The sequence below is a fragment of the Nicotiana tabacum genome, chromosome 22 (genome assembly GCF_000715075.1).
Source record: "Nicotiana tabacum cultivar K326 chromosome 22, ASM71507v2, whole genome shotgun sequence".
Classification (NCBI taxonomy): domain Eukaryota; kingdom Viridiplantae; phylum Streptophyta; class Magnoliopsida; order Solanales; family Solanaceae; genus Nicotiana; species Nicotiana tabacum.
Genome location: NC_134101.1, coordinates 201,489,790 through 201,514,055, shown reverse-complemented (window position 1 = coordinate 201,514,055; position 24,266 = coordinate 201,489,790). Strand labels below are relative to the sequence as shown.

General features: G+C 37.3%; 1 protein-coding gene across 1 annotated transcript; it reads right to left on the bottom strand.

Annotated features, from left to right (window-relative positions):
• Positions 1 to 2,018: 2,018 nt before the first annotated feature.
• On the bottom strand, positions 2,019 to 22,931 carry LOC107828989 (uncharacterized). The gene is made up of 10 exons (XM_016656396.2): positions 22,710 to 22,931; positions 19,952 to 20,165; positions 19,709 to 19,863; positions 19,469 to 19,614; positions 17,792 to 17,854; positions 17,605 to 17,697; positions 16,726 to 16,887; positions 11,782 to 11,873; positions 3,921 to 4,090; positions 2,019 to 2,627 (listed from the first exon to the last, which is right to left on the bottom strand). Exons 1-10 carry the CDS (start codon positions 22,789 to 22,791, stop codon positions 2,323 to 2,325), a joined length of 1,482 nt encoding a protein of 493 aa, XP_016511882.1. The 5' UTR covers positions 22,792 to 22,931; the 3' UTR covers positions 2,019 to 2,322.
• Positions 22,932 to 24,266: the final 1,335 nt, after the last annotated feature.

Sequence of the window (24,266 nt, the reverse complement as noted above, 5' to 3'; positions counted from 1 at the left end):
TGGCCATGATTACCTCAAGAACCAGCGAAAGTGTTGTTGAATCATGGGATGACGCATGTTCAGGACATTAAATGCGGAGAGACGTGCGTATAATCATCCATCAGAAACTTTTCAGAGGGGGTCAGAGAATTTTCCGCCAAGAAAGATATTTTCACTAACTTTCCGGTAACATAAAGATATGTCATCGGAAAGTAGGGGGACTACCTGTATAGGGTAAAATATATTCAAATTAAATGCTCGCATACTACAGTGACACATAGAGCCGAAGGCAGAAGGTAACCAGGTCCGAAGGCGACAATCTCGTTTATCTTCGAAGGGAATGATGTTCGTAAAAGCGGGATAAATATCTTTTACCTGGTGACATTTAATGGAGAATATTCTATAGCATTAACTTCGTAGTCCATTACAGAGAATACAGCATTTGTTGTCTACCATTACACTTTCTTCAATGGCTCCCATAATTGTCATTTAATAGGAGCTTGATCCTAGGACTTTGTTCCCTAGGCACCATTATAAATAGAGAGCTCAACAACCATTGTAAAGGACACAAACTTTCTGACAAGCTGATATTATACTTTGTTCAAGCTCAATAATATTTTACCTTCTTGCTTGCTAATATCGTTATTACTGCATCCGGAAGCTCTGCTTCGGAACCAAGATTGTTGCTGTCTTATCTCGATTTCAAGGCTGTCTTACATTCTTATTTAATTTATTTAATATGTTGGGATCAGATCGATTCACTTGTCTATATCACGTATAAATTTAACTGTACCGTTTTACGAATAAAATAATATTTACCGGAGAAGTGTATCTCTTACATTGTCTATAGAGCTTGTATTTAAACATGTCTCATTGAGAGAGGCTAAAGGAAACGGCAAACAAAAAACGGATTCCAGATTTCCTTTTTCCATCCTTACTCTTCTCAGACCTTCTCAATTGGAACAGAAGACGGTATAGTAAAGAAAGGTGGATGCAACATTTAAGCAATAACAAAATCTTCTCCAAAACATAGGGTTCCAACATTAGCTTCTCGAAGACCTGCCCTGATATATGCCACAAAATCACGTCTTGAGTATTGTCATTACTCATTAGCATAACATTCAACTATTTATAGAAATTCCACAAGCCTCAACACTTGATAAGGATCTAAAAACAATCGTTAGTTTTCTATCAACGTTGATACGGAATGATTCTTCACAAAAAGGTGGTTTGTACTTAGTTGCTTTTTATTTTCCATAAGTGGACAATTGTTATCAATTAGTTGATCTGTAATCCTTTTCAACGAAGGATCTTTCCAAATATTAATGTCAAGCCAGTTAAATGCCAACGCGGCAGCATTCATCTAATTGCTTCACTTGATTCACCGTTCTTTCTTTTCAAGTTGTATTTGTTGTTGGTGCCTACAAGAGATTACTACAATAATTGGTATATTATCCTTCCTACCCCTACCCCTACCCTTCAATTGCTTTCATCACTTTTGTTTGTCTTTTGGTTTGTGCGATTTTACCATCCAAATTTCTTGAATCTCATGGGCGCATTGGCCATCAGAAGAGCGCTCTTAAGGACTAAACCGTCTTTCTTTCTTGAGCGAACAAAGAAAGAGTCAAGCAAGCGAACACGGGTGGCAAAATGGTTCAAAGAAAACAGTTAACCATCCATATTATCCACTAAAAAATGGGTTGGATAATGAACTTTTTAAAAACGGATCAAATATGAATAAGAACCATATTATCCATATAGAAAATGAATAACCAATGAGTAACCAATTGATCTAACTTTTACATTTGTAAATCCTCAAATTGGGGGTTCCTCAAGTTAGAGAAACTAAAAATTCTCCCAAAAGTGATCATATACAAGAAGTCATGGATAATATGGGTAACCTATATTATCCACCGGTTAACCCGTTTTTATCCGTATTAAATATGGGTCGGATCAGATAATTGATCCGTTTTTTCGTTAAATGTTTTTAACCCGAACCATATCCGACCCGCCCGTTTGCCACTCCTACAAGCAAATATGGAGAAAAGATATCTTGAAAATTTAACACTGAAATACAGAAAATATTGATAAAGCTTGAATATGTACACTCTTTATCAACATACAAAGTGCTACCACTATTGCTTTAAATGATAGTTCCAACGCTACAACTCAAAACTCGTAACTATTACAAACTACTGATACCTGTAGACATAGTTACTCTGTTGCCAAGCATACGAGAAAACTGAAGAATGGTAAGAGCTTGGGTCTAATCAGAAGAGAGTGGAACTCCCATCTGGTGTTTAAAGGTGAAGCTCCCATGAACAGCTTAAGAGGAAGGTGCTACTAGCGACGAGGCCACTTAAACAAGCCAAGCCCACTACAACTCTCGGCAGCATTCTCGTCTGTTGAGTCTGACCCGCTAATAACTGATTTATCTGAACTATCCTCTGGAAGAAGCTGTATTCTATCAGCATGATTGATGACCCAATCAGTGAATTCGGGAGATGAAGCTAATTCAGCTACAGCCTCCTTGGTAGACTCTTGCGTGAAATCTTCCCACTCCTTTTTTGAAAATCTCTTTCTGTTGGGCGTCTTGTGAAAGGTTGAATAGTACTCGTTCACTTTTTTCCCTTTTCCATCTGAAAAACCTGCAAGCATCAAATAATAGACATGACCAGAATTAATCCATAAATATGGAATACCAAGATCAAAATGTTGGATATTTTGCATCAAGAATAGCTAGAAGTTACATAATATTAACCAATATAGTTTGAGTACAATAATCAATATAGTTTGGGTACTACAGTTCCTAGTAGAATCCAAAATATGAACCACCAAAAGCACTGATAAATTCTAGTCTCAATCACACAGCAACAGATTTTATGATAGGATAGTGGCTGAAGCTTGAAAACTGTGAAAGAAATGCTTTGAACCTGAGTGAACAGCTGTGGCTACTCTTAGAATGCTCAACTTTGAATTTCAGTCTAGCAATTTTGCCTTTAACTTAGCTAACAACCTAACATGAAGATGTCACAACTCACAAGTTAACAAACACTGATGTCACTCAGGCAGTGCTCCACTTGCAAATGGTCCAACATTGACCTCTCCAATTGAGAGGTTGAGCATACAGCTCCATAAAATTATTTGGACAGACAAAAATTGATTCTATCACGATCCACAACCACCTTAAACTTCGTGCCTGGTTAAAAGCCACCACATAAAATGAAATGGAGAGGGTACTTTAGCAGTAGGTTTCTTACCACTTTTTGGCTACTCCCATTAGCAGGACAAGAATTTTATATCCTTGAAATTTCAATAACAAAGTGAATGATCTTACAACTTTTTGGTTACTCTCAGTAGCATGACCTTCCACAAGTCTCACAACATTCACAACTGATACCTAGACTCAAGAACGATTGTCAATGTCAAACCTTTTGTATCGTTATTCATGTAAAACCTCATAAATGTGTCTTTAGCCTTTCGTTTCTTAAAGTTCCAGTAGAAGACAAACTGTGCATTTACTTGGTACTATCTTGTTGTAGTTGCAAAGGCCCAGAAATGCTTAACTCCCTTATTTCCTCATTGCATTTTGAAGAGGCATGAAGCAGACTACTTGCTATTAAAGATTGATAAGTAAATGGACCTATGGCTTAACTCAACCTCAAAAGCTAACTCTAGAAGTGAGGATTGCTCAAGACCATATAAGGATATAAACCCCCCCCCCCCCTGGTCATGGCAACTAGAGCTTGGAAAAGATAATATGGTGGCCCGACATCGGGTATAACAAGAATTGGGGTAGGATCCAATTACTATGCCCATGCCCATGTTAAATACCACAGTTAGATAATAGCTTTCAAAATAATTTACATAACTCTTTAGGTCCATTGCAAGTTACAAGTATTACATGTGGTGCCTTGATAATGATAAATTAGAGCTAATACCTTTAACAGGAGAATCAGACCGTGCAAATGAGCTCTTTGGGATACTATGTGGAACTCCAACAGAACCAAACTTTCTGGATTTGCTAAAGAACTCAGCACGTTTTTTATTCATGTTCATCTGCCTGCTATTCTTTGCCCAACCACCTCCAATTCCAGAATATGACAAATCACTGCACACAAAGCATAGAAGTGGGAACTAAGACCATCACACCTTTCAACACCAAGAAACATTTCTAGCATCATGTTACGTGATACAAGAGAGAAAAATCCAACTCTGCCTCCCCCACCAGGAAGGGGACAAGGGGACAGAAGAAAAGAAAGAGAAGCGCCCTTAAAATGGAAGTCGTTGGAGGTTAGACTGACAATAAGATTCTATCTAAAGTAGGAAGATTGGCTCACGTATGTACACTTTACCACAGGAAAGTGAAAAGAAAAAGATTCAGACAAAGGTCACTAAACTAAATGTCAAATCATTAGCTAAAGAAATGAGAGATCAAAAGTCCTTTTAATAAAACCAAACTTTGGCAATTGACCAAAGTGTTCAGCAAGCAAAGGTAAATTAAGGACTAGCAGTTAGAAAAGTTATCCTTACAGAAAATAAATACGAGGAAAACGTAAATAGAAATATCTGAAAGGAAGAAAAGGAGAACCCCAAAAATCTTATCTATAGTGATCCTACTAACAGTTAGAGCTACGCATTTCGTTCACCCTCAGGTGCTTCCCAAGAAAACCCTCAAACAAATTATTATTACAAGTCCAAACACTGTTAGAAGGGTGAAGTGGGTTTATGGCAGGAGAGTGGTTGGGGAACTAAATCACCTCCAAAAAAAGAAAGATGTCATCACCGCTCGTCAGAAAGGCCCACATGAACCAAAAGCCTACTAAAAGGGTCTATTTAAGAACAACCTTTGGTGCAAAGCAGCAGCGCAAGATCAAAAAACCTGATGGTACTGAAGCACGATCCAGACCACCTATCATTGTTGCCGCAGCTCGAAGCCAACTATTGTCGCCAAAAGAAGTTTGAGAAGGAGAAAGAACCTAAGGAAGGAAATATGACACTTTCTGAGCCGAAGCAAACATGCAAGCAATCCGTGCTGCTCCATGTCTGCAATTCGTATCGGAAGGATGTAGGAGGAGAAGACAAAGGAGGAGGTAGAACAGGAAGGCTCTTCAATTACCTTACAAGTAGGCGAGTCAAAGTGGAGTCGTGACCCTCATGCTCCAAGAAGGAAACATAGGAAGACACAGAACAGGAAGGCTCTTCAATTACCTTAGAAGTAGGCGAGTCAAAGTGGAATCATGACCCCTCATGCTCCAATTATGAAGCTCCAACAAGCAAAGGGAATGCATTGCAATTTTTATGTCGGTGATTGTCCCCTTCTCATCACAATGCTGAGAGCTGCCTTTGGGTGGAACAAGGATCGGTCAAATTTGAGGGTATGATACATTGATGAGTATTCCAGTGGAATAAACGAGTCTAACGGTGTTTGGGGCCAACACGAATTGCACAACACAACAACAACAACAACAGATCTAGTGTAATCCCACATAGTGGGGTCTGGGGAGGGTAGTGTGTACGCAGACCTTACCCCTATGTCGTGGAGATAGAGAGCATGTTTCCAATAGACCCTCGGCTCAGTGAAGCATAAGCACAACAGTAATAAAAATAAACTGCTAGAAATAACAATGAGGAGCCATGGAAAAGAAGCATTGAAAACAGCAGCATAGTAAGATGATCAAAACGAAAGCAACAACAGGCAATAATAGAAACCTAGGACTAAAAACAATACTAGAGTATGTACTAATGCTACTCGTAAGAACAAGAAAACCACTCGGCCACCTAACCTTCTACCCTAATCCTCACCCTCCACATCTTCCTATCAAGGATCATGTCCTCGGTAATCTGGAGCATCGCCATGTCTCGCCTAATCACCTCATCCCATTACTTTTTCGGCCTACCCCTACCTCTCCTTAGGCCCTCCAAGGTCAACCTCTCACAACTCTTCATTGTGTCTCTCCTCTTTACATGTCCGAACCATCTAAGTCTAGTTTCCCGCATCTTGTCCTCCACAGGGGCTATGCCCACCTTGTCCTGAATAACTTCATTCCTAATTCTATCAATCCTGGTATGCCCGCACATCCATCTCAACATTCTCTCTTCAGCTACCTTCATCTTTTGGACATGTGAGCTCTTAACTGGCCAACACTCAGCCCCATAGAACATAATCGGTCTAACCACCGCTCTGTAAAACTTACTTTTTAAGTTTTGGTGGTACCTTCTAGTCACATAAAACACGGAAGCAAGCCCCCATTTCTACCACTCCGCCCCAATACGATGTGTGACGTCCTCATCAATCTCTCCATCCTCTTGTATAACTGAACCAAGATACTTGAAACTTCCTCTCATAGGGATGACTTGTGAATCCAGCCTCACAACCCCATCCGCTTCATGAGTCGCACCACTAAACTTGCACTCCAAGTATTCTGTCTTGGTCCTGCTCAACTTGAGACCTTTAGATTCTAGTGTCTGCCTCCAAACCTCTAACCTCGCGTTAACATCGATTCGCGTCTCGTCAATCACCACAATGTCATCTACAAATAACATGCACCACAACACCTTTCTTTGAATGTGGCGCGTCAGTGTGTCCATTGTCAGGGCAAATAAAAAAGGGTTGAGGGTTGAAACCAGCAACCCCGTCACAACTGGAGAGTGATCCGAGTCCCCTACTACTGTCCTCACCCGGGGCTTAGCTCTATCATACATATCCTTAATTGCCCTAATGTATGCAACAGATACCCCGTAGCCTCCAAACACCTCCACATAACCTCCCGCAGTACTTTATCGTAAGCCTTTTCTAGATCAATGAATACCATATGTAAGTCCTCCTTCCTCTCCCTATATCGCTCCATCAATCTCCTAAGAAGGTGGATGGCTTCCTTAGTAGAAAGCCCTAGCAAAAATCCGAACAGGTTCTCGGAGATAGACACACTACTTCTCACCCTCAGCTCCACCACCCTCCCACAGACTTTCATAGTATGGCCTAGCAGTTTGATATTCTAATAGTTATTACAATTTTGAATATCACCCTTGCTCTTGTACAATGGGATCATCGTACTCCACCTCCACTCCTCGGGCATTGTCTTCATCCTAAAAACAATATTAAATACTCAGTGAGCCACTCCAAGCCCGCCCTGCCTGCACTCTTCCAGAATTCCACTGAATTTCGTCTGGCCCAGTCGTTTTACTCCTGCTCATCTTACGCATAACCCCCTCAACCTCCTCCACTTTAATATGCCTACAATACCCAAAGTCTCGCCTACTCTCAGGGTATTCCAAATCCCCCAGCACAATGTTCCTGTCCTCCTCTTCGTTGAGGAGTTTATGGAAGTAAGACTGCCATCTCCGACGAATATGTGCCTCATCCAACAAAACTTTGCTATACTCGTCCTTGATGCACTTCACTTGGTCCAAGTCACGGGCCTTCCTTTCTCTCACTTTAGTAGCCTTAACAGCTTCTTCTTCTCCATTCCACCATCAGTCCCCTTTGTGACCACCAAAGTATCCATTCGAGACCCCTAATACCTCTTTAGCAGCTGCCCTAATGCAATTCGCGGTTGTGGTCCACATACCACTCGCATCACCATTACTCTTCCAAGCCCCCATATCCAGCAGCTTAACCTTCAACTCCTGGGCTTTGTCCTCAGTCAAGGCTCCCAACTTGATTTTAGGATGACCATACACAGCCCTTTTCCTCGTGATCTCAAGGTCCATGACCAAGAGCCTTTGTTGGGTCGTGAGGTTCTTACTCGAGATGACCTTGCAGCCCGTGCAAAGACCTTTATCAGACTTTCTAAGGAGTAGATAATTAATCTGGGTCTTGGCCAAGGAACTCTGCAAAGTGACCAAGTGCTCCAACTTTTTCGGAAAGCTCGAGTTAGCTATCACCAAATCGAACGCTATAGCAAAATCCAACAACAAAGTTCCTCCTCCATTTTTATCTCCTAAACTGAAGTCGCCATGCACATCATCATAACCCATAACCCCCAAACTCGCCCCAATGTAGCCATTGAAATCTCTTCCTATGAAAAGCTTCTCAGTATGCGAAATACCATGCATAAGCTCGTCCAAATTCTCCCAGAAGCGCCTCTTGACCTTCTCCAAGCCCACTTGGGTGTGTATGGACTGATCACGTTCAAAGTAAATCCTCCAACGACCAGTTTAATAAGCATCAACAAATTCAACACGAATTGCACAGATTCAACAAATTATTTTTGAGACGAAAATGATGAATTATGTGTGAAAAGTGAGAAGCGGTAAAAAGGAGTGGAAGGGCGAAGTTGTTGGCCAAATCATAAGACAACTAGAAAGGAAGGCGGCATTGGAACTTAGTAGCTTGATCTCTTCAATAAATAATGATGAAAAGAATAGATTGTCGAAAGAGTTGGGTGAAGAGTAGGTACCACAACTTTAGTAAGTGATTACTATGTACGTTAAAATCTTATTTTGAATGGGGAGGGCTAAAATCTTATTGTACAAGCACTGCCAACCAATAGTTGATTAAATTATTCCTTTGGACCGCGGAGGAATGAATAGCGGAATCACTTTTCAAAACCCTTCATACTTTAAAAAAATATATATTTGATAAGATAACTTCAAGGAGATGGTTAAGGCATGAAAGCGGAACTAATCTATCAAGGACGAGGTAGGGCTAAGACTAATAAAATAATTGGATTACTAAAATGAATCAAAAGAGTTTCACCGGGAAGTAGTTGACAGAGTAGAGGGTGAGTCTCTTCTTGGAGCTAAACATACCGGAGAAAAAAGAAGAGACAAATTAATTGATCTACAATGTGGAGATTTGGGAGGGAGAGGTCAACGGTGAGCATGGGCGTGGTAGCACAAGAGATCAATTGGAGGTAGAAGTCCCGCATCAGTTGGCTAAACGGATACCATGAAAAGGCCACTCTACTTACAAAGCTCATGAGACTTTCACTTACAGGGAAATTCAGCGATGGAAATTGGCAACTAATCAAGAAAGCCTAGAAAAGGTTGTAGGGCTAGGGCTGGACGAAACAATACCAAAGCTAAGGTCACTCGCATAAAATTGACCTAATCAAGCATTCTAACATTTTTCCTGCCTATATTCACAATTTTTTCCTTGGTTGGCAACAAGCTTGTGAACTTATGAGTGATGCTTAAAGGACAGACTACAGAGCTATGGGAATAAGCAGCATGTCTTAATTGGTGGGACTTTGGGAGAGCGTAACACCACCAAAGGTCACAAAAGCCCCTAAGTATTTGCAAGTTGTCAACCTTCAACCGAGCTCTACTCCAAAAATGTTATGCAGGTGATAAATGATGAAAATGCATGTTTTTTAGTATGTTTGTATATTATTTTTTATGTGAGTTGCGGGAGATTACATGTTTATAAACATATAATATGCTCATTACATGTTTATTGTGTGTAGAAATGAATTTGGATGGAAGTTGGCAATAATTGGATGATTTGATGCAAAAAGAGTAGAGATGCAAGACCTGGGAGCGTGCCACAATTAGTGCATTGCATGAAGGTAGGTGCGAAGTGGCATAGGAGATGAACAAAAAAACAGTGAAGTATGGAGGTTAGCATTGGACCTGGCACGCGAAAGAACAAAGAAGAAAAAAAAATAGCTGGGAGCATGCTAAAAGTCGCGCGTTGCACCAACTCTAGCACGCGACTCAGCGTGTCCTTTTCGAATTAGGAGAGATCAAGTACGCCCCACATCAACCCTAATTGATATAAATACATCATAAAACATCCTTTTGAAGGGGGAGACACTACTTTAGGGTAAGACAACACCCAAGGAGGCAAGAACACGTTAGGAGCAAGGAGGAAGATTTAACCACGAGTTTTTCCCCTTCTTCTTCCTATTTTTCATTGTTGGTTATGACTTTTAGTATTGTAGTTTTACATACAATGACTAGCTAATTTATTATCTAGAGTTTTGATGGAACCTTTTGGAGGATGAATTCTTGTTACATTTTAATAAAATTTTGCCTTTGCATATTGCTACTTGTTCAACTACGTGTTTATTTTAGTTAATTGAAGAGCTCTCAATTGACTGTGCTTATTTATTATGTTTTGTTTGAGAAAGAGTGCATATTTAGGTGGTTGTTGAATAACGTCACTCCCAAGGTATATGAGAGATCAATACGACGGGTTTAAAAGCGGGATTAGAGATAACGAAGCTTTGACGTAATTATAGTGAGCTGTGAAAAAGTGCGAGCTAGCGTAATTCGAGAAAATATGACTAGTACATTATTGTAGTTGCTCGAGAGAGAATTACGATAGAGAATACTTAGCCGAAATTATAGGAGATGTAGTGGGAAGGATTCCGCCTATTGGGAAAATCATAACTCTAGACCTCCTTAATCTTATCTCCAACCCTTAGTATCTTTAGTTGCTAATTTACTATTTTAATTTGTTAGTTAATTAGTTAGATAGAAGAATCTTAATATTTATAACTTGGGAATTATTCGAGCTTGATTATTGGTGATATTGAACAGTTATAGCGAAACCTTAATTCTCTGTGGGATTCGACTCCGGATTTTTAGACCGGATTATATTTACAGTGACCGCTTATCCTTTTTAGCAGGTTAGCTGACGAACGCGAGGCCTTTCAGAGGAGAGTGATTTTTGCCAAATATAGATTCCAAAAGCACGGCGGTTCTTGAATGATCTTGCAACATTATATAGGATAACTGTGGGGAAGGAATATTGAGGGAACCAAACAACCTTTTACATAGTAAGGAATAGCATTCACATCGGATTTTGGCTTAATGTATATTGAAGCCTTAACCTCAATAAGTTCTCTAATCTACTCTTATGTCAAGATTAATAGGTAGTCATACCACAAAACTTGAAATGCAGAAGAAATGTTGAGACACGGTGTCTTAGGAAGTATCTTTTAAAAGACTTGTGAATGAGATACGACGATTTCCTACAAAAGATCTACAGCTGCATACAGTTTGAGAAGATGATAATCGACATGAAAAGGGCTGCTAAGTCAATGTTTTACGATGAAGTCATAATAATGCTTGCTCAATGGAGAGGATCTGAGGTAAGTTTGGAAGTCAGTATGGAAGACCAAAGCACCAAAAAGGACTAAAAAGGACTAATCACTTTCTTATTCGCTAGCTTGGGTTTCGGTTACAGATGGGATTGATTATGCCATTCTTGCTTTAGGTGGAAGAGAATGATGAAGATCTTGGTATGCACATTCATAGAGAGGCCAAGTGATGGGTTACGGCTCTGCAACAGGTGAAGTTTCGGTTGGAAATGCCTTCTTAAGTGACTCTTTCCTTTGATAGAAGTGATCTTCTTCACAAGCTTTGCTATGTGGGATGCTGTCACCAATCTTAGGAAGAGAAAGTGAATCGTAATAAGTCAGTAGCCCATGTTAATACACATAAGAGAGCATGGATCACATCATTCCAAGCATCAAAGTACATGGACATTAATATGCTCTAATTTTATAAAGCTTGGCTTCACTTTAAAATGGTGTCGGATGTTGTGCAAGTGTGATAGTGGAGATGATGGAGGGCAGGATGAAAAAGACATGAAAGATAATTGCTTTATGCGCACTTGGGACAACTTGGTGGGAAAAAGCAAAAAAAAATTCAAGGAATAGGAAAGATAATTTGGTGTAAAGCTCAGCCGTACACTTTGTACAAGACATCGTCTTGGTAAGAAAAACAATGAAAGAGTTTATTATATATTAAAAAAAGGATAAAAAAAGAATAAGCCCATGATTACTGCATAACAAATAAGATCCTGAATAAACAATTCAAAAGAGAACTTAAAATACTAAAAAAAATTACCTCGACACTCGCCACTGCATGGAAGTAACAGCAAAGCAAATAGGCAACCAGGAACTGAGCACTAAGATCACTAAAGGATAATCAAGTGTGCTCTAGCAATGAGAAAAACAAAAATTAATACACTAAATACAAAGTTAATAACAGTGTCATGCATATGTGTGTGTGTGTGTATGAGAAATCTGACTACATCATAATGCGAAAATATACACAGCACATCGAGATGTCAAAGCATAACCTGCGAAATCATATTCTTTAATAAATTCTTCAGTAGAAAGGTCCCAGAAAACTATCAACTAGCAGAAATTACATTCTACCGAAAAGAGAAAAATATCTGATGATACATGTTAAAAGAGTTACAATGCCTGACACTCAACCAGAATTGCCAGTGAAATTTCCCCTCTTGCTACATAATCTTTCTTTTTTCTTTATTATAAATATGGTGCCAAAATTACACATTGACTAGTAAAGTTCTTTAGAAAGTCATTCCAACAATCATTTACAGCAAAAGTATGGGTAACATATGTTTTCGGTTCCTTCAAACATGTTATGAACCTCTCTGAGCCATTCAAAATAAACACAGGTGCTAGCTCTCTGTCTCCCCATTGATCTACCTCACAGTTGCTAGGGTCTCTGCCAGAAGTATATACAAGCCTAAATACCCCTCCAACCCACCCCGCATTCTCTCTCCTTTCTCTCTCTCCCCGTTTCTTCTGATAAATATCCAAACCTCCTTCAAAAAGAAGCTGAGATCTCTATGTACGGGCATGTTGCTTCATCCTTTGTTAACAAAGCAAACTTGTATTATTAGTAAAAAAATCCAACATTTGTCGATTGAGAACTATGAAAAATGCAGCATGCATATATATTTCATTTTTCCAGCCCTTCTTATAAGCAAAAAAGATATGACGTCTAAAACCCTAATAGACCGTTATACATTGAGCCATAAAGAGGAGCTCCTCCTCTCTAAACTCCAATCATCTGAAAATATCGAAACTTCGAGAGCATGCTTCTTCCCTAACTATTAGAAACTCTACAACACATCTCCCTCTTTCAAACATCTTCGACTAAGTTCTGTTCTGTCCCACTGGTTCTCTTTTTTACTTTTGGAAGGATGAAAAGAAAATAATTATACAACCTTTATCTATATGCAACTCCTAATGCTAGGAAAGAAACTCTAGTTCTGTTTTGATCACCGAGTAATCTACGAGTATGATGTACTTTCAAGATTTTGTACCTCTCAAGCACAAAGAAGAGAGGGTGAAAAAAAAAGCACCCCGCTAAAGTTTTTCAAAAAACTAGCGAAAGCGTTCTTCAAATTCACGTTATAACTTGATCCACTCATTCTTCAATCCCGCAAGACTGCAAGAAGAGTTGAATAAAGGAAAAAGAAATAAATAAAAGAGAAATCATGTTTTTGAAGCAAGAACTTAGAAAAACTAATCACCAACCTTTATTTTCAGCATATTCAGCCCTTTATAGACCTTGCAATGAGTAAAATTGACAAGTTCAAGGAAAACTAATCCTAATTACACTAGAATGAGAATAAGGTCAAGAAAAACCTATCCTAATTAAAATAGAAAAAAGAATTCTAGTAGGAATGAGATCCAACTAATAATCCTAGTTTGACTAGAACTACAAATATAATCCTACTAAAAGAGGAAATAAGGCATCTTAATTTTTATGGAAAAGAAACCCTAATCTTAAATGGATTCTTGGACTTCCTGAGCTTCTTGGATTCTAGGCCTTCTTGATTTTGCATCATTCTCCCATGGTTGAAAAAGACTCGTCCTAGAGTCTAACTTTTTCCATAGAAGCCGCAAGATTTGCTTAGTAGAGAATAGGGACCCAATGCTCACCAGGTTTCAAATTACATTTTGCTAGCTTATCATAGAGCTTCTTCACATTGCAAGAAAACTTAGCACCACTTGATATAAACATCTTTGAGGACCAGTGAAGGACTTGGTGAAAATATTTGCAAGCCGATCATTCGACTTCACAAACTTTGTAGCAATATCTCTAGAGAGTATCTTTTGGACAATCCCTATTCAACCATATGCAACAATTATACCACAACAGTTGTAAAAGGTAAGAAAGAGGGAGGATTGGGGATCAGGATTTTAGGAATTCCTTTTTATCATAAGCTTACTCCTCAAGTGATAATAGACATATAGTTAGGAAGAAAGGAATCTGACTACAGAAACATACTAGGGAAATTGTGAGGAGTGTTCTATAAAAGATCCTTCCCTGATTCCTTTAGTTTTGTGCATGATACACAAGTAACTTTGGCTCAATATAAGTTAAAATCAAGGTAGGGAGATAATATCCAAGACGAACGAATAAATTCGAGAGAATTGCCTAGTTGTTAAAGTTACTGTAACTATGGGTGACTCCACAGTTTTTGTGTCGTTATATATTAATACACCCTCCCCAGACTCCACTTGTGGTATTTCACTAGGTTTGATTGATTGATATATTAATATACAATATGTTACCTTCTCCAAAAAAAAAGAACTACTGGAAGGCTTTATGGTTTTGTGTATATTCGAAACTCATTGAAATGATGAGGTCAGAGTAAAGGCAACAAGAGGCATACTGCAAAAACGTATTGCTCCTTCTGTCCTATTTTATGTGACATACTTTTCTTTTTAGCCAGTCACGAAACGAATAACACCTTTCTCTGTTTGGAAAGTACGTAATCTTAGCATCGCGTTTTACCCTAAGCAACATGCCTTATTTTGCACCACTTGATATAATCGTTCATTCTTTTATAAAGAAAGAGAAAATGATAAGACATTGTCGAACTCTCACCACCGCTCATTTAAAAGAATAAGTACTTTGCATAAGTTTAAATTACTTGTTGAAAAACTATTGAGCTCTTCAAGGATGCATAAAAGAACTACTCCTGTCGTTTCAAATTAGATGAGGTACTTTCCTTTTTAGTCTGTTCCAAAATAAATGACACATTTCTAAATTTGGAAATAATTTAACTTTAAACTATTCATTTTACCTATTTTACCCTTAATAAGAAGCTTTTATAACCAAACAAATGTTATAGCCCCACACAGCTTTTACCCGTTAAGCTTTTAAAACCACAAGTTTCCAAAATCTTCTTTTTTTTCTTAAATTCTGTGCCGAGTCAAACTACCTCATCTAAATTGAAACAGAGGGAGTATACTACATCTGTTGAAACAAAGTCAAAACCAAAGTGGAAAGCTCATCGCTCATTCATGATCTCAACTTTTCAAAATAGAAAAGCTATTCCACAATTCAACAATAGAATTGTCTTCTACGAGTACATCATTTCTAAATGGCTGCCAGAAACCTTCTCCACATTCAAGTTTAAACATCTAAGCAATTCTGGCTTTTGAGAGAGACTTCAAACGTGTGATATGCTCTTCAAATCCAAGAGTAATTAACGAGTTGAAAGCAATCACTTCATTGGACAAGTACCATGATACGTGGCAAAATCATGCTATCGTTTCACCTAAAAAGTTAAATTTTGGCTATGGAAAAAGGCTAAAAATACCCCTAGTGTTTGGTAAATGGTTTAAATTTACCATTCGTACAACTTTTGGTCCAAAATAAATACAATGTTATCTTTCGGTCTAAAACTACCTCCGCGACTAAGGAATAGGGTGTGGGTCCTTTTTACCCGCTGGCATCATTTCACTGGGCCACGTGGCACTCCAGTCCAAATTAATTTCTTCCTGCCCCGTTTGTTAAACCCAGCCCAAATTTCGTTCTAACGCAACTTCTTCCTCCTTAAAGTCCTAATTTACTTCTCATGTTCACAATTTCCTTCTACCCTCCAATTTGTTGCACTTCTTCCTCCTCCTCGAACCTCCTTCGCTTGTCCATTTTCTATCTCTTCATCCAATTAGTCAGTTCAATATTCAATTCACTATCGCTAATAAAGTTTCTTGATGAATATTTTGGTTCATCGGCCTTTTTTTAAGAAAAATAAAATATACTATTCCTAAAAAACACAAGCTTCCTCCATAGACTCACTTGTGATTCTTCAAACTCTTTACGTATTTCACCCATATGCTCCTGCTGATGATAAGATTGACTTTTCATTCCTAAGTTATATGACCTTTACCACAAGGATTTATTGAAAGATCGGGGGTCAAACAAATTATAAGAGTTACTGTAGCTAATCTAGCATGGATCTTTTAGATGATGACATAGAAAGCATTACTGAGAAGACCTTTGAACAAGCAAACACCAAATGTGATGGCAAGATGGATGAAGGTAAGTGGCGGAGCCTAGTTCTACGGCAATCAATTCTCTTGAAGCATATGACCCTTCAATACCTCAAACGAGGAGGAAATTTTGAGGAGAAAAAAAATTGAACTGCCCTAATTTGATGAAGAAGACGACTGAAATGAGGGGCTACCACAATATACGAGTTATAACTGGAGATGGGTTAGAACGAAATTCGGGGCAGGTTTAACAAATGGGGTGGGTAGAAATTAATCTGGACTGGGGTGTCACGTGGTCCAATGAAATTATGCCAGCGGATTAAAAATTGACTTACACAATATTACGTTAGTCGCAGGGGTAGCTTTAGACCGAAAGATAACGTTGTGTGCATTTTTAGACCAAAAGGTGGGTGGAGGATAAATTTAAACCATTTACCAAACGATAGGAGTATTTTTGGTCCCTTTTCGTTTTGGTAATTCTTAAGCTATTCCATGCGTAAACTCTAAAAATATAATAGTTTGAATGTCTCTCTTAGTACCTGTAACCAATATTGTCAAACTTGGGTTTATAATAGAAATGTCAAACTATCCGAGAGGGATAAATAACCCACGCGGTTTACCTAGGAATGCAAAAGAGTATCTTGATCTTTTTTAGTAAGAATATCATAAAGTAAAGATAAAACAAGGCAGTAAAGAATATCAATGTAGATGTAACCGAACAAAAAAGAAAATTTCTCAAAACCTGGAAGACAAAGGTAATGCCAACGATGCGTATGGCCCATTTAACAAATTGAGCAACACCAACATCCACACTTCCATCCTCTGATATAACAAATTTCCGCACCAACCAATATCCTAGACCAGCTCCAGCAAGGATGATTCCAACAAGAACAAATACAGCCACCTGAAATCAAAATGAAATACATTCAGGGTATAATATATACACATCCATTTTTTTGGGTCATAAAGTCCAACTTGAATAATCAGTTTGACCAGTTTCGGCCTGAAATCAGACAATAACACTAATTAGCATCCAAAATTAAAAATAAAAAAATTTTAAGGTCCTATTTGCTCATGATAGTTTTAGCTTCAAAATTAGAATTACCAACAAAAAAATTTGTAACCTAAGTTTCACTTAGCTTGACTTCCAAAGTTTGAATTATATCACAAATACTGACAGAAAAAACCTAAGAAAGCTGAGTAGATCTAATAGCTTATATGATCTTTTACTAAATCATGAATGGAGGAAGGCCGCCAAAGCAATATGCCCTTAGAAGACTATGTTGTTCCTAGCTGTCTTCCCATAATATGTCTACAAAAGAATTAACTCAAGTTCAAGATCAGGTATCCTATTAGGAAGTTGAATTAACTAATACAAAGCACAAATCTCTAGGTGTTCAAACTCAAATGAACTGCACTGACACATAATAGTAGGTAAAGTGCAAATTGCCCGTGGACTTTTAAGGTTGAGGGTCAGAAAAACATTAAAGCAAAGAAAAAAAGTTTGACCACAATAATGACAAGCCACACAGTAACAAGATGAGATAAGAAAAAAAGACAGACGAGGATTAATCCATTGATCAACTATTAAAAGAACATCTTTTACAAAGAAAGAACATACAGGATTGTGAAACTCTTCACCAAGCCCAAAGTTTGAGACAATGGAATTTATCAGCATTGAGAATTGATGCACCAAAAAAGATCCTGCTCCGAGCTGAAACATGATTAAGATTGAATGTCATTAAGAACATCAGAGCTAGCAAATTTATCAAAGCTGAAATATGAATTGTTTGAACAAAATATCTAACCACTGAACCATAGATAGTCAGGTAGAATATATTTTTTCTCCCAGTTGGAAGCAATTTCATCCCCTGTACAATGAAGCAAATATAACAAATGACATGTTATTAAAGGACTCTAAAAGAAGCTCAATGAGAAAAATTGTTTTTTTTTTGGGCGAAGAAACTTGTACAAGCTAAATAATTTTCTTTTCAATGTAAATCTGACAAATCTAGGTGATACAAACATACAGCTCTTTAGTCCTTTCAGGCTCTTCTAGCTCTTTGTAGATGTTTCTTCTTAAACAGCTCCTTGTTCCCCTCATTTACGTACCCTCAACTAATCCTAGATAAATGGCATCATATCCTGTGCAATTTTTTTTGTTTATTTCTGATTACTTCTTGTCAGGTGTTGTTTCCTAATTACAGATTATGCCTATGTTTGTATCCTCTTGAGTCCTTTTTGTTTTCTAATTTATTAACAATCTCATGTGGCCGCATTATTCAAACAAAGTAAAAAAGTCAGTGGTCATCTAATATGGCTGTCATTTGCAGGTCAACCATCAATGGACCAAAATGGTCATAATTGGACCGGGTTACAAGCAAATTAGATGACACCTGACATCCTCCATAGTTTATAAAGAAGAGAATAAAAATATATCAACACCAAAGAGATCATTGCTATCTTTAACGAGACAGTAAGCGGACAATTCTTTTCCATCACAAAGTTAGGAAAAACTTCTAGTCCTAAAGCGTATAAAAGCATATGTCCTGAACAGAAAATGATGGACATGAACTGTCAGCAAAAAAAAAAAAAAACAGTTAGTTTTCAGTGTATTTATGATTGATTTAAGTTTTTGAACTTACCAAAGCGGTTGGCACACTTAAGGTCTCTTCTTTGGCAGAGTTCTAAGGTTGATCTTTCTGCAATATCTTTTATGTTTGGCACACTTAAGGTCTCTTCTTTGGCAGAGTTCTAAGGTTGATCTTTCTGCAATATCTTTTCTTCAGTAATATTCTTTTTTCCATAGAGGAAAGTAACAAGTTTCAGTCAGTTATGCAAAACTGTTATACATATGCCTAAACCTATAAAAGCCAGTGAATTTTCAATACACATCAACCTGTTCCAATAGACTCCTCTTCAGAGTTTCCTTGTCACTTTGAGTACCACTAGATTTAATAGTCCTAAAGTTCTTGGAGCGATTTGCAGCTTTCTACTACATCAGTTTCAATCTTCTATCCATAAAGGTTATCCGATGCTTCAACTGCAATAGAAGTATTTATCTCTACAAAAGAATGTAAAGGAAAGAACGATGGAAGATAGTACCAGATTGGTTGAACCCATAAAATTAAACACTTCTTTCTATAAAATTGGATTCTGTTGGTTAGCTACTTAGACCAATAAGGATGATACTTATAGTGATGTGGCATGAGTTCTAGGTCCAGTAAAGTCTTTTTGTCTTGGGCAATGACACTGGTATTGACGGGAGCTAAAGGGCCATATGGGCCAACACATACATAGAAGACACACAAGCTCTAAAACCTACAGGTACAGGCGAAAGTGAAAAATTGAAGCAAGTAAAATGGTGATACCCACAAGCATCAGCGCACACATGTAATATAAATTGGAAAATACTTAAACTATTTTGATACAAAATAAAAGTGATGACAGCAGAAAAACCATTACGCGGCTAAAGATGTACATACCTGGAACAGAAGGACAATGATGACAAGACAAACTCCAATAGCCATCGAACTGCTGTAGTAAAAAGGAACCCAACTGCTCACAATAGGTGCCATAAGCAGTAGCACCATACCAAAAGCAAGAAAGAGCAGACGCCATCTTTGTAAATCTGCATATCGTTCAGAAAGGTGGTAACTAAACAGTAGGCAAGAAACATACAAAAAACCCATAAAATCCCAAGCATAACTAAGCATTTGTCTAACCTTCTTCAAGAGTAACAGTAACAGAACCAGAAAGACCAACAAACTTCACGTCAAGAATTCTATCCTCGTAAGGGGACATGACAGAGCTCCATGGACCTTTCTGTAAATTCTTCCATGCATCTTGTTCACACTGGCACAAGCCAATAGAGGAATTCCTGCACGATACAAAACCTTGCTGAATCAAAATCTTCAAAAGGAAAAGACTAAATGATGTCTGAGAATAGAGGTATTCTCTCAACTTACTTGTGAAAGCAAATTTGTATCTTTCCAAGCAATCTATCTGGGATTACTGCTGACGGGACCAAACTGACTCGAAATGCACTAGAATAACTGCTAAGTTTCCATCTTGATAGACCACTGATTAGTATGCGTTCACATAATACATTGTCTTTTGACAAAGGGGCTCTCAAGGAATTAATTGGAGTCACATCCAGTATCTGATTTTCCAAATTGATACCTGTCATATCAAAATGCTAAGTTGAGAAATAAAAGATAGAGTGCTAACATCAAAATAGTAATCTCTGCCAACTTCTGGGAGTCGGCATCTTGATTCATTTGCACTATCAAGGATATTAGTCCCAAGAAGAAGCTATTTCAAAATTAAATTTTATCAAATTTGCAGCCTTGTATTTGTGGTCAGAACATAGTATTCGTAAACCTTGGAAAACTACCTTCTAGTGTGTCATTGTCCCAGTTAAAGATACATTCATGGGTATCTCTGTAATATTTTAGTTGGCTTATCTAATCTTTTACAGAGTAGGACAAATCATATAGTTTATAGATGTCACCATAATGCTTTTCAGATTATTGGAATTGAAAAGGTTGAGAAGTTCATGATAATTCACCATATTTTAAATGCTATGATGGCCCAAGGATCCATGATTAATTACTTGACTTCTATCTTCCGTTTCTTCCTCAATTTATATTTATAGTTGATTCTTTAAAATATTTATCTTTGCTCATTCACTAAGCTCACCAAACAGCCCAGGATTCTCCTCCATCTTTTACGGCATTATGCTCCAATATATATTCCATGTCATCTTTATTTGTCCTGGGCATAGCAGTGTCAAATGGGCATGAGTACTTGGTGTTGATCCTTCATAATCCTAATGCATAAAAACAGCGCCGGCTCTAATGATCTAGTTAGTAGCTACTAAGGCTTGTGCCTTAGGCCCCCAAATTTGGGGGGCCCCATTTTCCAGAAATAATAGGTTTATAGGTATTTAAATAAAATAAAATGTGGTTCTTTGAGTACAAAAGTAGACTTTTTCATATAAAAGGAAAGAAACTTTTTTAGATAAAATCTTAGCAAAGATCAACAATGTCTCATAAAAGATTAAATGGTTGGAAGAAATTGATTACAATTTTTTTAATAACTTTGCATCTCAAAAAGCTAGAACGGTAGCTCACCAAATAGTCCAGGATTCTCCTCCATCTTTTACGGAATTATGCTCCAATATATATTCCATGGAATCTTTATTTGTCCTGGCATAGCTGTGTCAAATGGGCACGAGTACTTGGTGTTGATCCTTCATAATCCTAATGCATAAAGACAAGCTAAAGTTGAACACAACCGTGCATTTTACATGCATCCATCCTAAAAGCCTTTCAACCCAATATCTCACTCCTTATTTTCAGAAATAGGCTAAAGTTTTAGAACTTTCACTGGGTATACACTATACAGGCAACTTGCTTGTCTCACAAAATAAATTTCTTGCGGACTGTGGAGTATTATTTCAACTTTCAGAAGTCAAAAGGAATTATTTTGGAAGTGCACTTGACCCTAGCAGGATCTTTAAGTATTTACTTAGCAGCCTGCCCTTGACCTGGGTTGGGTGGCCGGGTTAGCACCCCTCCTCGACTATGTACCCTGAAACAGATGCGCTGCACTACCCAAAAGCCTAACCTTGTCTCATCTACTCCTCTCTGGTTGTGTCATTACCAAGAGAATCAATCTCACAGAAGTAGAATTCCATCCAGATTTAGGTTCCTATAGATTTGATAAGTAAGAAAACCTTACTAAATCCTGCAGGCATAAGTATATAATTAACAGTGTTATCAAGGAATGACCAATTTTATGTGCAAAGTCTTTATTACTCGTTACGTTTATCTTCAATTTAAAAGGCAACAAATATTTTCAAGAAAATGGTGCTAATATCTTCTCAAGGCTGTCAACCTTTCAATAACATCAATGCTACTCCTTTTAGGTGCTATAGCAGATGAAGTTCACCAAAGGTGCATTGACATGCACTTGGAATCATTGGCTTTGACAACTAAGCAATGTGGACTGGACATATGACTTATCTTATTCACTAACATCATGAATAATGTGACACTTCGACAAGAGTCTATATCTAGAGTACCGATTACTCAGGCCTTCAATTCACTCGTGGACACTGGGGTTTTTTTTTTTTGGGTGTGATTTTGGGAATAATTCCTTGGTCGAAATTAAGCAGCATCCGCCATTAAATATATACCATTTATAGTAACTTCTGCCGTCATATTACATCTTTTTATGAAATGCTGCAATAGTGTTCTGGTAATCACGTGAATGTCCAAATCCAAATGTCTACTCTTGAGGGATACTTGTACGCGATTCAAACTCCAAATGTCTATCATTGTATACAAAAGAATACAATTAGGAAATAAGTTTCCAACTATATCACATGAAATCTTCTTGACATACTCAGGTCAAATTGATATAAAAACGAGTAAGGGTTCTTCCTTTGATAATGCCCTAAAACTTGCTAAAAGACAGAAGGTTCTTACATTCTAAGCAGAGATTACGGGAAAAGAAAAACAAATTGCTTGTTAGTTTTGCTTCTTAACAATGAAACCTTGAAGGTTAAAGACTAATGTTAGTAGTCGATGGGTATCAAATTTGTAAAATTGATCATCCATTAATGAAAATAAGAGGAGCAAAATGGGACGCCCAAATCAAAAGTAATAATAACAGATTGAAAGAGAAATAAAACAAAAGGGAGTGTGGAAATAGATTAACCTTGGAGAGCAGCAATGGGAGGAGTTGAAAGAAACAAAGAGAGTAAGGGAAGAAGTAGCGCAGTGTATGCGAGGAACCCCATCTATGGTGGATCGAGTTCCAAGACGACCCTTTGTCTTTCCTCTTCCTCCTCCGTTTGAAACAGAGGAAGAAGAATTTAAAGGCGGTATACGCCTCGGCAAACTATAAATGCTTCCCTGTTAAGCTAATAAGGCAAGGGAAAGGTTTTATTAGAACGGTATTATTTTTTATTATTATTTTTATTGTTTTTTGGCAATTGTAAACAGACTGGTCGTGTTGGTGCTTCTTTACGATATTTGTTGCTCAAAAATATAACTATTTAATTTAACTTAATAGGTATTATCTCCGTTCCAGTTGACGTGAGCATATTTTGGACAAAAGAAATAGCTCATTTCTAAATTTAAAAATAATTTAGTTTAAATTTTAAATTCTACCCTTAATGAATTTTTATAACACTAATACGAATTTGCATGGGATTGATCTAATCCCAATCAAGTTCTAATTTTATGTCCTTCGGATTTTGGGTTCAAATCCATACCAATTTCACAAGGATACAACATATTGAACCATCTCTTATCAATTACCAATACATGAAGGGCTTTGTTGATTATACAACTGAAGCTAGGTACATGGATAAGCTTTATGTGAATATCTATCATACAAATTAAAGTTCATCAAAAAATTAATTAAGCTTATAGGTAATACCGAAAGCATATGTAATCAACCTCCACATTATTGTGTATTATCGTGGATATGGAACTGGTACTGAAAGCACGTGTAATCTGTTTCTTATTATTATTAGTATTAATCCTCTTATTCTGGGAACTGACTTTGTTTCAATTATACTCATCTTCGAAGATAATTTCTTTGACCAATTTAATATTGGCATATTTTTAACTGATATATTATTTTAATGTTCTTCTTTATGAGATTACTTTCGTTTCTTTCATCAAGTTTTAATTACGTGTATTTATCTGAAGTGCCATTGTTGCATACGCTGAACTTTTTAAAGGTAATTAATTTCCTTAATCACATGAATTCTCTCTCAAAAAATTACTCCATGTGTATATCTCAATGGATAATAAATCACGCTTGCATGTAGTCTTGCTTTAGTTATATATAATTATAACTAGAAGATACTCCCTCCAAATCCAAATCTTTGATTACATTGCTTCCAATTGCATTCTTTAATTATCAGGATATGAGTCTCTCCGGAGGTAGTATTATTTCCTTCACGTATTTTGATTAGCTAGGTTGTTTTAATTCCTTTTGTAAGTCTAAAGGTTGTCTAATTATTTGCAGAACAGTATTTTTATCTGCTTAATTTTAACAAAAGATGGTTTTTAGCAAAACTTATATAATCTACTATATTTTGTGTATGAATATTATTGTTTCTCAAAGACATAATTACACATCAGATAATATGATAGTAGTAATTTTAGGACTTTCACTTGATAATTAAAACTTGAAATCACCTAAAGTTTGTCGTTTGCCCACGAGAAATATATATAAAGAAAGACGTTTGAACGGGAAAAA

Bases quoted from the DNA above. Each gene is read 5' to 3' on its own strand.
- LOC107828989 (XM_016656396.2), bottom strand. From the start codon at position 22,791: ATGGGGTTCCTCGCATACACTGCGCTACTTCTTCCCTTACTCTCTTTG. The intron at 19,864-19,951 runs GTAAGTTGAGAG...TGTATCGTGCAG, and splicing joins ATACAAATTTGCTTTCACAA to GAATTCCTCTATTGGCTTGT. The intron at 17,855-19,468 runs GTATGTACATCT...TTCATTGTACAG, and splicing joins TCATTGTCCTTCTGTTCCAG to GGGATGAAATTGCTTCCAAC.